Source organism: Mus pahari, chromosome 4 (genome assembly GCF_900095145.1).
Source record: "Mus pahari chromosome 4, PAHARI_EIJ_v1.1, whole genome shotgun sequence".
In the NCBI taxonomy this organism is placed as follows: Eukaryota; Metazoa; Chordata; class Mammalia; order Rodentia; family Muridae; genus Mus; species Mus pahari.
In genome coordinates, this window is record NC_034593.1 from 93,833,255 (window position 1) to 93,852,168 (window position 18,914).

Here is an 18,914-nt window from a genome sequence, read left to right on the forward strand (position 1 = left end):
TTTTCCACTCTCTGCCAAACCACCTTCAGACAGTTTAGATTTGCTACCTCTACTTCCACTCCTCCATTTCTCTATGGACCTCACCCAATCAAGGCTTCTGAACTTTTTATTAATAAAACTATACTTAGCAAGATCATCAATGATCTACACATAATCAAATCCAATGAATGATTCTCAGTCTACATCTCATTTGAACTATCAATAGCATCTGACATAATTGGTTGCTTTCTTCCTTCAATATGCAGTGGCTTACTGATTGCTATCCCTATTCATGCCCATGCCTTCCTATTGCCTATCTCAAAAAGGAGACAGAATGAGCCCACTAAGCCTGTTATATAGTTCTCTTCTCAAAATGCAACTGTGACCTCACATCTCAAAATAAACTCCTGGATCCTTACTCTGGTCTCTAGAACTATGCAGCATGTATTCTCCTTCTGTCATTATTGCCTGACCTCAACTGTCAATATTGCATTCTTTTACCTTCCATCATTCTGCTCAAATCATACACAGTATCTTAGCCACACCATGACCACACATCAGCTCCTTTGCTGCTGTCTAAATATCCCAGGCATACTGCCATTTCAGGAATGTAAAGTTACAGTTGCCTCTGTTAGGAATATTCTTCTCTTGGATAGCTGGACTTTACTCATTTGTTTCTAGTCTTTTCTGACAGTTTATCTAAAACTGCAAGTTGACTACCTCTACTTTCTACCTCCCGGCATCAGACCACTATATATGTTGTTTGTCCAGTTATGACTCTCTCATCAGAAAGTAAACTCTGAGAACAGGAGTTTTTGTCTGTTCTGTTCACTATCTTCTTATTCCTGGCATTTAGAACAAATGGCTAGCACTCAGTAGCCCACCAGACGTTCAGTAACTATTTCTTAAATGAACAAATGAATAAAATTCCTAGTTTATTTTCCTTGCAGAATATGTAATAAAGATTTAAAGGTATCCAATGTAGAAGTCGATCTGGAAGTGAGTTACATCTGGGGAAAATAAATATGCCAGACAAAAGCAATACCAACTGTACTCGTTGGTTTTGTATGTCAACTTGACACAGGCTGGAGTTATCACCGAGAAAGGAGTTTCAGGTGAGGAAATGGCTCCATGAGATCCAGCTGTAAAGCATTTTCTCAATTAGTGATCAAGGAGGGAGGGCCAATTGTGGGTGGTGCCATCCCTGGGCTGGTAGTCCTGGGTTCTATAAGAAGGCAAGCTGAGCAAGCCAGGGGAAGCAAGCCAGTAAGTAACATCCCTCCATGGCCTCTGCATCAGCTCCTGCTTCCTGACCTGCTTGAGTTCCAGTCCAGACTTCCTTTGAACAGCAATGTGGAAGTGTAAGCTGAACAGAGCCTTTCCTCCCCAACTTGCTTCTTGGTCATGATGTTTGTGCAGGAATAGAAACCTTAAGACACCAACTAAATGATCTATATATAATACTTTCTTGATATAATTCCAAATGACTAAACCTTTTAAAACACAATTTTTGTCTTGACACCTAAATACACTGGCTAACTCATTTAACACTAAACATAAGTATTGAGAAGTTAAAACAATAGCCAGATCTGTAGGGGAAAATAAACAATGATAATATAAGGCAATAGGTATATACAAGGAAAAAAAATTTTTTTTTTGGTTTTTCGAGACAGGGTTTCTCTGTATATACAAGGAAAAATTTTAATAGGTATGAGGGAAATTGAAAATGTTTTGGGATCATATAGAGATAGGCTGCAAATCCAAGGACCAGATAAACATTTACTTCCTCCTATATGCCAGGGACTATTCCTGGTGCAGTAGATACAGTAATAAAAATATAACCCCCCCCAAAAAATTCCAGTATTCATAGAGTTCGCATACTAGTATTCCAAAGAAAAATGGCTACAATAATAACACTAATGTCCATCTTTTTGAGATCTGGTTTCCCAGTCCTCTCTCAATTAAATGTAAGGATCTCCTGGAAATTACAAATTTATTCAGGGACACTCAGAGAAGATTCTTCACCCTCACATTTTTATTTTCATTCAGTGAGAAATATGAAAGTTAAGCAAAAGATACAAAAAATATCAATTTTATTTGCAAATTATCTTTGAGTAGATACAGAATTTAAATTTAAAAAATGCTAATGAACTTTTCAGATAATTTCTTCTGACATACCTCCAAAGTCTATGTGCTTTGGGTTGAAGGCTGTATTATGAAACCAATTTTGTTTTAATCCTGGGAAGTAGACGATGCAGAAAGATTCCCATATCCCAGCATTACAAGTATTTCAGACAACAAGGTGATGCCACATCATTAATGACAGCTTACTATTGCTAACTCATGTTAGTTTACAAGATGACCCACAGAAATATACATTGCTCCACACAGCTTTCATAGAGAATTAGAATCCTAGCACCTGCTCTGCATATAGTTCAAGAAAACGTTTAGTATTTCAATTCAAGATTAAAGCCAATCTAAAACCAATCAGAAGTTGTTAATATTTTTACAAACCCATGCTTCCGCTGCCATTAACAGCTTCTTTGTCCTCATCTTCTTCTTCTTCAGGGAGAGAGCTGTCCATCCTTTCCATCTTGCTGACAGATGTGGTTCTTTTTCTTTGGGATTCTGTGTCAAACTCATTGTCAAAGAGGACCTGATCGACTGGATCGGGCTGGAAAGGACTAGGCTCTGCTGGAGGCTTGGGCGTGCCATAGAAATTTCCTGTGGTGTACAAAATGATGGCAGCTGAAAGCATGAATGCTGACCAAGCTTAAAGAATGCCTCTGTCACTGACTAAAAAGCATTCTGTGTGACTAATTTTTCATATCTTGTCATATGTTAGCTGACATACTAATACTGCTTGTATTTTAATTTTGTTTTTACAGGTTCTGAATTAGGTCTAAATTTGGAAATATAAAAGTATTGATTCTCTTATGCAATAATGAAAGACACAAAAGGTATATAAAATTAACTAATTTTAAGTATAAAATTAATGTATAAAATGAATTGTTTTACTAAAATGAAGATATATACAAAGGCTAAGAACTATTTCATATAGGAATGTAAGCTTTTGTGTAGTTTTAAAAAGCTTCCTTCACACTTGCATTATATTACCTGATAATTTATTGAAGAGCCATTATATATGAAATTCTATACTAGTATACACTCAGAAAAGCAAGAGACAGTTTAATGTGTTTTTCTGAGGATCTTTGATTTTTCCAGGACCAGTGCTTGGTCAAGGTAAGAATAAGAACAAATGAAATAACCTTCAGCTTGTCATGTAGCTCATACTGAGCGGGCAGGCACATGGGAAGTGTTCAGCAAGTCTAGCTGTCTCAACAGTCACTGTTCCCACTCCTTCTGACGTTATATCAATCATTATGTTTCAGTTATAAAAAGCTAAATTTAAGAATAAAACATTTTCACCTTTTATTATTGTGCTTATAAAATATCACACTTTAAATCAAACTGTTCAGTTCAACAAGAGATAATTAAGATACAGATTGACATAATGGAAATTAAAAAAAAATAATTGGTCATTTTTTTCCTAGATAGAAAAAAATCACGTTAGGCTACATAACACTAAGACAAATCTAGAAATAAATAGTATACCCTAAATTCATATGTTAGAAGGAGAACACATTACAGTGAAATCTGTGTATATTTGACTTAATAAGTACAATTATCAATATTCAAAAAGTCAAACTCAATTATTTCTTGGTTTTCAAACACATATTTGAAGGGGAGTTGCCATATAGATGGGTACAGAGATTTGAATTAAAACAAATTAGACTTTCTGTCAATTATCTGACCTGCATATGAAGATGCAAGGGAAAAGCTAATTCATTATCTTCTGAGCAAAACACTTAATGCTGCAAGCAGAGTTTGGTTGGGGGAAAAGATGTACCATAATCTCAAATTTTCCCCATTTTATTGTATAGACAAAAACTCACTGTGTAGCCTTGGCTGTGTTGGAACTCACAATGTGAGTTCCAGGCCATTCTCAAATCACAGAGATTTACCTGCCAGTGCCTCTTCTGGAATTAAAGACAGGCAGTACCATACCCAGCTATTTTTCCATTTTAAAGCTCAATAGTCACACTATCAAGGATTTGGATCAACCAAAATAGAAATGAGTACATGTGTTTTAGGGAATGATAGTATCAACAGAACATTTTACTGTAAATTCTCAGTTAACTAACTATAGAAAAATTAACATGTACTTAAGGAAAAGTTAAGGGAAAATGCAGAGTACAAATTGCTATCTAGTCACTAGATAGGTTTGGGGGTTTCATAATAATTTTTTAAATAGTGTCCTTTTTTAAGAAAGGCCTTCCCAGGGCTGGGGAGATGGCTCAGCAGTTAAAAGCAATTGCTTCTCTTGCTCAAGACCCAGGTTCAATTCCTAGCACCCACATGGTAGCTTACTACCATTCATAAAACGTCTACAAGGCATGAACAAGGTATGCATGCATGCATACATACATGCATACATACATGAATGCATGCAGGCAAATGGATATTTTAAATCTAAAAGCTTTTCTTTTAATTAAGAAAAACCTTTTAATTTACAGAGCTATCAACTATAAACATTTAAAACATGAGATTGTAGATAATAATATCTGAATCATAGTAGAGTTATATATGTCATAAACATGTTTGCTTATATGAATATAGATATATTCATATCCTCTAGGTATTAGATTTATCTTTTAAAATCAATGTTTAGCAGAATCTTCTCAAATCTCCCTAACCCGACCAGACTGGCCTCTAACTTCCACAGATCCATCTGCTACTGCCTCTCTGCCCCTGCCGTCACCTCTGCCCCACCTCTGCTTCCAACGTGCGAGGATTAGGACTATGGGTATATAGTATCATGCTGGGATCTCTCTTTTTGAGAACAGGATCTTATTTGAGGCTAAGGTTGAATTCCTGATCTTGCTGCCTCTTATATCCCAAGTCCTGGGATTATAGGCATGTTCTTTTATACATGATTGTAATTGTATTTGCTTTTATTTTTCTCCTTGAAACAGGTTTACTTCTAGAACCATTATGTTTGTAAACTTATCAAACAAGAACCCCTGTGCTCTGCTGTGAGGAATGAAAACAGACAACTATTCAAAACTACTTCATCAAGCTGAGTAAATACACTCTACAAGTAAGAAAATTTTGGTCTAACACCAGGAGAATGATGAAATAAAATGTAATACTCAAATATGGCATACTGTAAGAATTAAACGTAATGAATTCAGATAAATGTAGGATAGTAATAACAAGGAATAATCTAAAAGCTATAGTAATATGTAAAGACAATAGAGAATGAAATGAGACAAAGAACAGAGATCATATAAATAATAAATATGTGCAAAAGGTACAATAAACTTTTTGTAAGAACATATATATTGAATAAGAAAGGTTAGATATAAGAGGTGAGCACAAGTGCTGGCCTCAGCAGCACACAGACTAAAACTGGAGCTGCACAGAGATTAGCACGGCCCCGTGCAAGGATGGCACAGAATTCATGAAGCAGGCCAGATCTTTCCTGGACTTGGAGTTATTTATTTATTCTTATTTTAATTTTTACTTTTGTGGGGGATGTCACAGGGTGGAGGGGCACACATAGATGGACTATGCATGGTCAGGGTACATGATGTGAAATTCCCATAGATGTTCCCATAAAAATGTTATACGAAAAAAAGGTGAAAACAAATAAGCTTATCCATCCCTTTGACATGTCTTCACTTGGCAAAAATTATATTCCTATTGTTTTTCTCTAAATTTGTTGTTTTGTTTCCTTTGTAGCATCTCAGTTTATTCTTAATTTAATTTTCACGGCCTTCCCTACTAAAATACAGAATTTATTAAAGCAATCGCATTTTGATCTTGTTCACCACAGCATTTCTGGGTCTCTTACAAGACTTGGCATATAGTATGTACTTGTCAAGTGGTTGCTGAATAAATAAAACATGATCCAATCAATTTTTAAATGAATGGATGATTCATGTGAGCTGAGGCCAGAAAAAGTAGGTCAAAGTTTATAGGCAGGAAGGAAATGACTCAACGTTCTGAATAAGAAAGCGATGTCCTGGGCAGTGGTGGCGCGCAGGCCTTTAATCCCAGCACTCGGGAGGCAGAGGCAGGAGAATTTCTGAGTTCGAGGCCAACCTGGTCTACAAAGTGAGTTCCAAGACAGCCAGGGCTACACAGAGAAACACTGTCTCAAAAAAAAAAAAAAAAAAAAAAAAAAAAAAAAGGGATCGTAAGTATCAGAGCTGAGCCTGAAGAAGCCCAGCACTATAGCAAGGGGCAGGATGGATCTAACAAAGCAAGACACTGAAGCGGGCCTAGGGAGGGGGAGACTAACTGCAATAGTGTGATGAATTCAATACCGGCCCTACAATGTTATAATGAACTCAATAAAGACCCTACAATGTTATAATGAACTCAATAAAGGCCCTACAATGTTATAATGAACTCAATAAAGGCCCTACAATGTTATGATGTACTCAATAAAGGCCCTATAATGTTATAATGAACTCAATAAAGGCCCTACAATGTTATAATGAACTCAATAAAGGCCCTACAATGTTATAACGAACTCAATAAAGGCCCTACAATGTTATAATGAACTCAATAAAGGACCTACAATGTGGCAGTGAGAAGAAAACTGTGGAAGTGGCTATCAGGACAAAATGACCACATGTGGTAACTGAAGTGAAACAAATATATCTACTCACATGCACAAGCATGCATGTAAATGCGATGCATTCAAGGGTCTTTGCTGAATATCATCTCTATACATCTCTCTGAAGACAGCATAAAGTAAGAAAGGCATTATCTTTACTACATAGAAGTTGTGAAAGGCATCCTTATAAAAGCAGAAAAAAACACAATGAAAAAGTTTAAGGTGCTATGGGAGTGGATAAGCTTGCCAAGGGAAAAGTGTATTCATTTTTTTTTTTTTTAAAGTACATAACATGGAATCATTTAAGAGTTGAAACTGATCTTCAGTTTATACTTCAGGGAAACAAATGGGTACAGGAAACAGATATGAAAATCAATTACTGATGCTATCTCTCAATCTATACTTCCTTTTCTACATGATTTTAAGGTACACACAGGCTTTTCAACATTTATGGGCTTTAGACTTCCAGCCATGGACAGAAAGCCATCAACAAGCATTTGTTGGGTTTCTATGATGCTGGTGAGTGGCTTTGAAATATGTAAACCTGCCAGTTTGGTAAATTTTCAGTTTACTGTTCCCAATGAATTTTTTAATGTGATGTAATGCTTTTGGTTACTGTCTAATTCCATTTAATTGTTAAATTGAGAATTCCCTAATCAAAAAAAAAATCACATTTTCAAATAATGTCTTAAGACTTATTCTATTTTATTTTTCTTTTTTCATTTTTAATTTTTGTTTGTTTACAAGACAGGGTTTCTCTTGTAGCCCTGGCTATCCTGGAACTCACTCTGTAGACCAGGCTGGCTCCAGACACAGAAATCCGCATGCCTCTGCCTCCCAAGTGCTGGCATTAAAGGCATGAGCCACCACTGCCCAGCAACTTACTTTATTTTATGCATACAGTTTATTTTGCCTCATGTATATTTGTGTACCATACGTGTGCAGTGCTCACAGAGGCCTGTAGGGGACACTGGATCCCCTGTAACTGGAGTTTAAGACAGTTGCTAAACATCATGTAGATACTGGAAATCAGAAGCAAGTCTTTTGGGGGAGCAGCCAGTGTTCTTAAATGTTAATCCATCCCCCTAGTCCTTCCAAATAACTTTTGAAAAATTGTATTTCCTGATGAAATTCCCTCTGAAATGATTCTGGTTGTCTGGAGGTAGTTTTCATGTTTGGAGACATACCATCATACGTTCCGCTTTCTAACAATGCTCCACTCTCTTCCAGTGCCTTGAATTGTTCAACAGAAATGAAATTATAGTCCACCCCGGGAACTTCCCCATCCCTGGGAGCCCTTGTAGTGCCTAAGGAGAGAAGAAAAAAAATAATTGTAAAATACTTTTTAAAATACAAATACTCAGAGTGCTATAAAGTTCAGTCTAAAAAGACTAAAGGAAGATAAGAGTTATTTAATACACTGTATCTGATGTATTAAAGTATCATAATAACTATAGGAGAAATATACTTGAATAAAATAGTAATAAAATCCAAATCTATAAAAACTCTACAGTAAGTTTAGTACTACTAAGGACTTAATTTCCTGGCATACAGTTGTTTTTTTTTTAAAAGATTTTATTTTAAAACTTTTAATTTTGTGTGTGTGTATAAGTTTGTCAGAGAGAGAGAGAGAAAGAGAGAGAGCAAGACAGAAAGCACATGAAAAATTGATCCAGAAAGATGATGATGATGATGATGATGATGATGATGATGATGATAAAAATAATGGGCTGAGAAGATTATAGCTACATCAACATTCTGTGCAGTGATTTACTGAATATAGCATTTTTGTTTTAGAGACTAGAGTATACAAATGTTACAACATATAGCTTCTTCTTTTAGTATAATTATTTTGATTATCAAAAATTTTGTTTCTTATATGCTGAACTAAAATTCCTTCAATCAGCAGCCTTTTTGCTTTATATTAAGTAGAAAGTTGGTAGGAAGTTGAATAGTTAAAATTATAACTTAAAATTTTCTATTTAAGTGGGAAATTCCGTGGTTACAAATACCTACGCCTCTTTTCATTAAAAGTGGACCTGCTCCCTTCAGCCCAATTTTTTTTAAATTCTTTTATTAATTCAGTGGTAAGCATGCTGTGCAAGTTTTGAAGTCTGAATTTCTATCTCCCATCCTTCTAGAATGTTCTTGTCACTATGCAAGGAATGTCATCTAGATTCGAGTAATTAGCGCCCCAGCCAACAAACAGCACCAAGCTCCCAGACAGAAGGGTGGAGCCATTCTGCTTCTCCCTTCCAGTCAAGCTGTCACTGACTTTGCCACAGACTGATCCAGCTGAACCCAGACAACTCATGAAGCCATGGCAAATAGCACATGATGGCTATTTTAAGCCAAGGAATTGTAAGACAATTTGTTATGTAGCAAAGCCTAACAGGATGTGCAAATGAACTCTCCTATAAAATATAATGTCTATATAAAATTCAATTCATAAGCAAATCATTTTGTAAATAATACCATAAGAACAACACCAACCAAGGGGGCAGGAAGAACTTCCCTTTAGTCTGAAATTATTATAATTTATAGTCTGATTTAGAACAGGCATTTAACTTATCTGGGTTTCATTATCTTTCTACAAAGTGGTGCTGGACAAGATGACGCTCATGATCCTTCCTACTAATAGGCATGGATGTTATAGGATTCCAAAACATATATTGCTAAGACTTAGAAGAAAGTGGCTTTAGTGCTAATTTTCATCACAAATTACTTTAAACTCTAGCTTCTTCCCATAAAGATAAAATGAATCTTTTTTCTCTTACCCTTTTGTTTTTATTATCTCAAAAAATGTCTTCAGTTTCTTGATATTCTCTCTATATTTTATGTGTGCAAGTTACATAATGCATTTCTCCTTTTTACAAAGAAAGGAGGTCTGTTTCCTCAGTTTCCACCTCCTTTCATTTTCTCCTCAGCACATTAGAATCCTATCTTTGCCCCAATCACTCAATAAGAAATTTTCTATGTTCAAAGCTAATCTCTACTTTGTTTAACTCAATCTTTCTAAAGCTACAACCATTTAATACAGGTTATCATATTGTGGTGACCACCAACCATGACATTATTTCATTACTACTTAGGTAACTGTAACTTTGCTACTGTTATGAATCCTAACATAAATCAATGATGTGCAGGATATCTGATGTGTGACCCCCCCTTGGGTCATGACCCACAGGTTGAGAACCATTTTCTTAGCATGTAACCCCTGGTAAGCTAACAGTGCTCCAGGGGAAGACCATATATCCAAGAATATTTGTGCAGCACAAATTGACCTTGATGGGGGGGGGGATACAAAATTAGGTGAGCAGAGAAAGGAGGTAAGGATAAATCTGCTTCAGAGGTGCGAGAGAGGAGTAAATATCATCAAAAACACGGTGCACAAAACTTTTCAATTGGGGAAGTTATTTAGGCCAAGTGAGAAGGCTCGGTGGATAAAAGCACTCCCCACTCAAGCCTGATGACTTACGTATGATCTCCAAACCTCAAGGTGGATGCAGAGAACCACTCCCAAAAGTCACTGTGCTTCTTTTTGTTGTTTGATTATTCTGGCTAGAATTCTTTTTTTTCCCCCAATTTTTTATTAGGTATTTTCTTCATTTACATTTCAAATGTTATCCTGAATGTCCCCTATACCCTCCCCAACCCCCCTCCCCACCCACTCCCACTTCTCGGCCCTGGTGTTCCCCTGTACTGGGGCATATAAAGTTTGCAAGACCAAGGGGCCTCTCTTCCCAATTATGGCCGATTAGGCCATCTATTGCTACATATGCACCTAGAGACACCAGATCTGGGGGTACTGGTTTGTTCATATTGTTGTTCCACCTATAGGGTTGCAGACCCCTTCAGTTCCTTGGGTACTTACTCTAGCTCCTCCTGAGGGAGGAGGCCTTAGGGGCCCTGTGTTCCATCCTATAGATGACTGTGAGCATCCACTTCTGTGTTTGCCAGGCACTGGCATAGCCTCACAAGAGATAGCTATATCAAGGTCCTTTCAGCAAACTCTTGCTGGCGTATGCAATAGTGTCTGCGTTTGGTGGCTGAATTCTAAGTACTGAGTTAACAGTATAGCAGCAAGTAAACTTCCCTCGCATGTTGCCTCTTATGTAGAAAAAGCTTACTGCTGAGTGTGATGTTAATTGTGGGCTTTTCAGATACATTCTTTATTATACTAAGGTAGTTTCCTTTCCTTATATTCCTAATCTGATGAATATGGTTTTTTAATCATAATAGAATATTAAATTTTGTGAAATATTTTTTCTGTATTAACTGAGATGTTTATGTACATGTATTGATTTATAGGTTAAACTATATTTTTATTGCAGGCATAAATCCCACCTATTCACTACATATTATCATTTTAACTGAATTAGGTTCACTAATATTTTAAGATTGGGAGGTCAATATTTATAGTAGTTGAAAATTACTATTTCAATTTCCCCAAGTTACAAGTCTCCTCGTTATTTGTTTTTGTTTTTTGTTTTAATTTTTTTATGATTGAATCCTGGTAGGGTTTTGTTTCTAGTCACTATTTTCTAATTTTACTAAATACCTGCTGTATAAAGTTATTCCTAAAATTGACATAACTCTCACATCAGCTGTCGTGTCTCCACTTCCTTACTTCAGACACTAAGATTTGCTCTGTCAATTGTTCATATTTTTAAAATCTTGACTTTACTCATTTCTTCTATGGCTTTTCTATTTTATATTTCATTATCTCTGCTCTTATCATCACTATTTCTTCCTTTTGTTGACTTTGGGTTTAGCTTCTCCCTGTTGTTATTCCTTCAAGTACAAAGTTTAGAATTCTCAGGTGACTGGTTTCCCTCTTAGCTTTCATCACATCCTGTAAGCTTTGGTATGTTGTATCTTCATTTTTATTGATGGCAGATATGTTCTCAATTCCACTGTAATTTCTATTTTCAGCCACTTGTTATTTAAAGGAGCACTGTTTTAATTTCCACATATTTGTAGATTTTTTCAGCTTTTCTTCTGTTATTAATACATTTCACTATAGTCAGAAGAGACACCTCATATACTTAAATTTTTTTAACTTGTTAAAGAGACTGTGTGGCCTGAGAATGTTTGAGGATGTGTTTGCTGCTATTGTTGTGTAGAGAGCTCTGTATTTAACTGCTAGCTCCATTTGTTCTCTGTTTCAGGCTGGCAGTGATGCATGCCTTAAATCCCAGCGCTTGGGAGGGAGAGGCAGGCAGGTCTCTGTGGGTTTTAGACTAGTTTGATCTACATAATAAGAGTTCTATGACAGCTAGATAGGAGACCATTTTTTCAAAAAAAATCTTTCTTTCTTTCTTTCTTTCCTTCCTTCCTTCCTTCCTTCCGCTTAATTTCTTCTTCTTTATGAGTAGAATACCTCTATAAAGAGATACTGCTATCTGATGATCTATTTACCACTGATGGGCACTGGGGCTATTTCACAATTTTGGTTATTATAACTAAAGAAGCTAAGAACTTATAAGTCTTTAAATAGATATATTTAAATGTATATTGGGTTAATGCCTAAGAATGAAAGTGCTGAATCATATGGGAATAGAATATTTTAACTTTATTATTAAATGTATATTTATTAAATGTATATTTAATTTTACATGTAAATATCAAATTATTTTTCTAAGAGGAATCATTCTACATTCCCACAAACATATAATAAGGACCATAGCTGATTTATTAATATAAATCTTTACATGTAGAAATTCTTTTTTGAAGGTTACCAGTGAAATTTCCTAAATCCTAAAAAGTAAATTCAGTTAATAAGGAAAATGGGATAAGTACATTATAGCTCTGTGAGAATTAGTCTTAACAATTTGATGTAGAGCTTATTGTTTTAAAGAACCTGACTGCTATCAGCTGAAAGTAAGAGTGGACAAAACTGAAAGTCAGTATCAACTGTTCAAACTGGGATTCCCAGACAATAGGACAGAAGCACGTGTGAAAGCACCAGTTAAAAGCGATTCAGGCTGGGCCATAGATCTCTAAGCTACAACACCACAGTGGATTTTCACTCCTTTTTGTTTGTTTGTTTTCAGTTTTTTATTAGATATTATCTTCATTTACATTTCAAATGCTACCCCCAAAGTCCCCTATACCCTCCCCCTGCCCTGCTCCCCAACCCACCCACTCCCACTTTCTGGCCCTGGCATTCCCCTGTACTGGGGCATATGATCTTCGCAATACCAAGGGCCTCTCCTCCTATTGATGGCCAACTAGGCCATCCTCTGCTACATATGCAACTAGAGACACAGTTCTGGGGGTACTGGTTAGTTCATATCGTTGTTCCTCCTATAGGGTTGCAGCCTCAGAAGAAGAAATAGAATGCTGAGCACCAAAAAATACCCCAATTCAGTTGCCTGCACCTGCATTGTCTGTCTGACTGCCCTTGTGAATATCACCATGCAAAGAACAGGGAGATCCTGGAATGCATTATGGTCTATCTAAACAGTGGTATAGGCGTGCTAAGGAAATAGGAGGAACTATGTGTATAATTATATTACAGTTTTCAAGACCTGATGCAGGTGAAGAAAAACAGAAACAAAAACAAAGCACCATCATGTCATGAACTATTTTTATAAAACAAACATTATGTACGTAAGTAGATCCATGTTATGCCTATGAGTGGATCTATAGAAAATTTATATACAGAGGAGAAAATTTAAAAGGATTGCCTTTAGGAAGACAAACTAAAGAGCCATTAACCTGGCTATTTAGGCTTTGTTTCCTTCTGTTTGAAAACCATGTTAATTTTATTCATATAAAAGAAAAATAGGTGGGAATGAAAAAAATAAAAAATAAATAAAAGCGATTCAGTCTTACTGGAGGCTACCCTACAAGTGTGTTTGCAAGGCCCTGTCTTTCTTACAAAAGCAACTTCAATATGATCATATGCATAACTATGCTTCATACAAATTTTATGGGTTACCATTTCAAGAAATAGCAGATTTTGAAAATTAAGTCCTTAAATTGGCAGTTTCAACACAGGACTGCATGTAATGCTATTAGCCTTGCTGGGAGATCTGAAGGTTACTTATTTGAATACCGCCCAGTAAAATCCCCTAGTATTTTCTACTATGAAAGTATTTGCTATAAAGTTCAATCCTTCATAAACACTGTAGCAGAAAAAATGCAAAAAGAAGGAGTAAATATTGTGGAACACTACTACATAATAATTTGAAATTTTGATGTAAAAGCATTAGATATTTCAAGGTAAAACCAAACTCAAAAGAAACAGATAAAATATTTTCATCATAAAAATTATATGATACAATCTGTAATCTAATTCCAATGTGAAGACATTTTTAAACAATCTGTTAAGAAGCTGAGAATGTGAGGCTGGTGAGATGGCTCAGTGGGTAAGAGCACCCGACTGCTCTTCTGAAGGTCCTGAGTTCAAATCCCAGCAACCACATGGTGGCTCAGAACCACCCATAATGAGATCTGACTCTGTCTTCTGGAGCATCTGAAGACAGCTACAGTCTACTTACATGTAATAAATAAATAAATAAAACATTTAAAAAAAAAAAAGAAGAAGAAGAAGCTGAGAATGCGACTACAAAGCCAAAGGAAAATGTTCTATATCTGGAATATTTGTCAAGACCAAAGGTTATCAAAAAATACAATGGATGCTTAATATGTCTTATTACACTTTCATTTTGGGAGTGAAAAAAAAATCATAGTTTATGTCATCAAATCTAGAGAACTTTTTCTGAAATAAGGTCTTGTTCTACAGCCCAAGCTACTCTTAAATTTGTTGGCATCAAGTTCTGAGGTTACAGACACGAGCCACATACACGGTTTAAATTAGTTACTTTGCACTTACATTGTACTCACATTCCATTTTAAAACAGATTTCCCCTATTAAGTGTCTGCATTAAGTAGAGATCATTCAAAAGTCATTAAAGTCTTGTTAGTTCATAATAATAAAATATTAGACCAAAGCACATTACTTTCTTCTTGTAGCACAGGATCCCCTATGCAACACTGTGCCCTACATCACAATATTTGTAGCTGTTATTACTGTTACATCAACCAAGTGCAGCAGCTATTTGGGCTCTTAAGGTACTGGATTCATTTGGCATTTTTCATAGTCAACCACAGGTGATACCATGATTAAACTGTAATTCCTCAGTTTGTCATGAGCTGTATGTCTCCTACTCCTCACTGAGCACTGGTTCTAGATCAAGAATACAACCAAAAACTCCCTCAAGATCCCTTCTTAGAGAGTTTGCTTTCTGAGACCATTATCATTACCAATTCTTTGACAGTCAGGATCCAGAAAAGAGAAAGAAAAAGTCATAGGACATTTTAAACAGGGAAAGCTTAAAGAACTAATAACAGTATTTACAGAGAATTAACTGAGATTTAACAAGAATTCTAAGTAGAGCTAAAAGATAACTCAAAAAAAAAAAATTACCAACTTATATCTGAGGAAGAATACCCAAGTGGCAACATCCTGCCATGGAGGAACACTCCCAAAAATCTGTTTCAGATCTCATTCAAGCAGGTGTGGTACCAGTCTACTGAGTGAACAATCTTGCTGGGTTGCTTGGAGACAGTGCTGGTTCAGGGGTCAGGGCTGGAAGTGAGTCAGAACAGTCTAGAATACTAACCTGATTGACTAGCAAGCTGCCCATGGGAGTGGTAGTGGGTAAAGGGTGTTTTTAAGTTAACAGAAAACCAACTAGAACACTTGTTGAACTTGCCAGAAACCTCTTGTAGGTGCTACTGTATCAATCAAGGACCATGGCTTGATCCACTGAGGAAGGAGGCTTGAGCCTCCAAAAGTGCCACAATGTAACAATTGGTAGTATCCCAGTAGAACTCAGGAAGCTACTAATGAGGGTGCTGCCGTTTATGCTACTGAAATTCCACTGAGAGCTGACTGCTAGGTACTGCTGAAATTAACTGGATATCTTTTTGCAAAGCAAGAGCAAAAAGACAAAAACAAGCTGAAACCAATGGAAGAAACCTGTTCTTTTTCCAGAATTCGTCCTGTGCCCTCTAGTGACAAAGCTTAGCACTGTACTGAAGGGTCCCAATATTAAGGCAGCAGGCAAGAAATATTGCTGTAAGGTAAAAATATTGTAAGGTAAAAACCAATCTCTCTTTCTGGAAGAGAAGTTACATGCATATTCCCTGATCCTCTGAGGCCTTGATTTATTTAACTTTGTTTGAGTGGGGTCTCTCTGCTCAGAGTGCTTAGAATTCAAATGTCTCCAGGCCCTGAGTAACCACTGGGAATGGTTAACTCTATAGTTTCCAAAGAGTTCTCCAGATACTTTAGACTTCTTGAATCTATATTTCTATTATCTCTGCTGAGGGCCTGCATAGTCTGCCCTGCTCTCCTTGATGCTGGGGTATAGAAAATGCCTTATAGCACAGTCTCTTCATCTCCTAAGGACCATGATGCTGATGTACTATAGTCTAGCATCTCCCACAAGAATGCCTGTCTGTTCACACACCATGCTTCAACCTGCCTACACCTCTTTCTTCTAATGATCTCAGGTTTTAGTCAGTAAATTCCTCTTTGTGGCTTCTGTGTAATTCTGGTATGTCTGCATAATGTTTTAAGCATTTATATGCTTTCTAGTACAACCAGATATTTAGACTCGTTTATACTTTTATTATCTCAGACCTGTTATCAGAATTTTCTCCATACATATCTGGAATCTTTTAGTAAGAATGGTATTTAAAGAACAGATGTGACCATTCAGTTTGCTAAATGCTACTAATGTATCATTGTTTCCAGGTTCAGGAAGGAATTTTTAGACATTTCAGTTTGTAAGTAAGCTAAGAAGTCCTATTAAGCTCTGAAAAGCTGCAACTCCTTGCACTCTATGAACTAAAACTATTTAGATTGTAGGTTCTTTCTAGGACAAAATACCACAGTATGGAGAAATGCAAACCCGAGATAATAAAACAAACTAAAAGGCAACAAATGAGAAGGGGCAGAGGACAGTAAGGAAGACATTCTTAGAAGTACATTTTTATTTTTCCATAATGTATTTTAGCAAGGGAAGAGAGAACTCAACATCTATGAAACTTAAAAGCATTATACTCAGAAGTCCATGACAGAGTTAGAAGTAGAAAAGATAATTAGCTTTGTAGCCTTCTTTATAACTGGTGTTCATTAGCTGAGTGCACTCCTTCCTCATTTCTAACATTTAGCCTTTCTGTTTTCTAGTGAGTTTGGTGGTGGGTAAGTGCATAAAATATAGTACAACAGTGAAAGTATAAATACAATTTGGAGCTACACACCTTCCATTCCAAATGACCACTCAAACTGTTTAGAAGTTCACTGAAACGTATAGACTTTGGGCCTGGCTAATTTGGGTGAATGATTTGTTTTTCGAGTTTTTTATAATACTCTTTTTTAGTAGAGAGAAGAGGAAAAGATAATATTAGATGACAAGGAAAGGCGGAATGCAATTAAAAGGACACATGCATCATGATGGAGGATGGAAAGCCAATTGCGTTTACAGTTTCAACTCTGTTTCTTCCTTTGTGTGGTTGGTCACTGAATACAGCTGCAGTTGAGTGGAAGTGTGTAAAACTCTAAGCAAAGCTCCATGGCTGTAGGATGGCCATCCTAAGTGAATCAAGTTATTGACACACAGCAAGTTAGGGACTGGGCAAGTATTTGTTTGAGTGGCTATGTTAATCTGTCTGTATGATATGTTTATGAGTTTTTTTTTCAGTATTTCTTTTTTTTTTTAAAAGATTTATTTATTTATTATATGTAAGTACACTGTAGCTGTCTTCAGACACTCCAGAAGAGGGCGTCAGATCTTGTTACGGATGGTTATGAGCCACCATGTAGTTGCTGGGATTTGAACTCCGGACCTTCAGAAGAGCAGTCGGGTGCTCTTACCCACTGAGCCATCTCACCAGCCCGTTTATGAGTTTTAATAAAGTGATGTTATAAAATAAATAAAATGCTATCCTGAGTTGTTCATCAGACATAATGGTAAGTTAAGTTTCTTAAGAAGTAATGAAAATCAGATTGCTATAAAAATCTTTTTAAGCAAGGTTTTATGCCAGGAACCAATTAGATAACTGCTTGGTACGGTTAACATAGTTGAGGAAAGAAAATAAGATTCCAAATTTAATATCTATCCAAATGACAAAGTATAAAAGCCACAACTGCTAAAAACTTTTCTTGGGAAATCTCATGTAGAACAAGCTTTGAGCAATCATAATTACAGAAGAAGAGGACAAGAAGAAGGAAAAATGAAGAAAGAAGAAAGAAAGAAAAGATAAAGAAGGAAGAAGAGAAGAATCCATGGGGATTGGTGGTAAGTCAAGGTTCTAAATTCTGTTATTTCACTCTTTATTTCTATGTAATGTTCTTTGTTGGGAGAGATGGAGGGAAGTTGAAGGAGAAGGGAAAATAATCTAAGCAGGGAAAGAATCTAAGTATAGAGGAACTGTAATTTTGAAACCACAATGAGAAATCTTTGGTGAAAGACTGGTCATTATGTAAGAGTAAACAAGAGAGGCAACCAAGAACTGCAGAATGAAAAGTAGTATCCAAAAGGATCTACAAGCCGGGCAGTGGTGGCCCATGCCTTTAATCCCAGCACTTGAGAGGCAGAGGCAGGCGGATTTCTGAATTCAAGGCCAGCCTGGTTTACAGAGTGAGTTCCGGGACAGCCAGGGCCACACAGAGAAACCTGTCTCAATAATAATAATAATAATAATAATAATAATAATTCTACAAATAAATTGAAAAGGAAAACTGTAGTGGTTTGAATAAGAATGGTCCTATAGGACCCTTTACTACACTGCTTGGTGTCCAGCTGGTGGAACTTCAGGGAAGAATTAAGAGGTGTGGCCTTGTTGGAGAAAGTGTGTCACAGGGAGGGGGTTTGGTGATTCAAAAGCCCAGGTTATTCAGATAATGCTCCTGCACTCTCCCTCTCCCCTCCCCCTCCGCCTCTAATTTGTGGATACATATAAGCTTTTAGCTACGGCTCCAGCACCATGCCTGCCTGTCAGCTGCCCTGTTCCCTCTATGATGGTCACAGACTAACGCTGAAATAGTAAGTAACCCCCAATGAAAAGTTTTCTTGCTTTTATAGCACAAGCCATAGGTGTTCTGTTGAGAAACTTTTCCCTGTGCCCATATCTTTGAGGCTTTTCCCCACTTTCTCCTCTATCAATTTCAGTGTCTCTGGTTTTATGTGGAGGTCTTTGATCCACTTAGACTTGAGCTTTGTACAAG

General features: G+C 36.5%; 1 protein-coding gene and 1 non-coding gene across 3 annotated transcripts in view; one reads left to right on the plus strand and one right to left on the minus strand.

Moving 5' to 3' along the window:
- Magi3 (membrane associated guanylate kinase, WW and PDZ domain containing 3) overlaps positions 1 to 18,914 on the minus strand; it is a 181,667-nt gene that overhangs the window by 69,679 nt on the left and 93,074 nt on the right. For both annotated transcript variants that reach the window (XM_021195661.1, XM_021195662.1), the window contains exons 3-4: positions 7,855 to 7,974; positions 2,494 to 2,703 (exon numbers count right to left, since the gene is read on the minus strand). In XM_021195661.1, the coding sequence (XP_021051320.1) occupies positions 2,494 to 2,703; positions 7,855 to 7,974 (330 nt within the window). The remainder of the gene's footprint in view (positions 1 to 2,493; positions 2,704 to 7,854; positions 7,975 to 18,914) is intronic.
- Positions 5,422 to 5,523, plus strand: LOC115063873. The gene has a single exon (XR_003843742.1). It is a non-coding gene; the product is annotated as a U6 spliceosomal RNA (small nuclear RNA).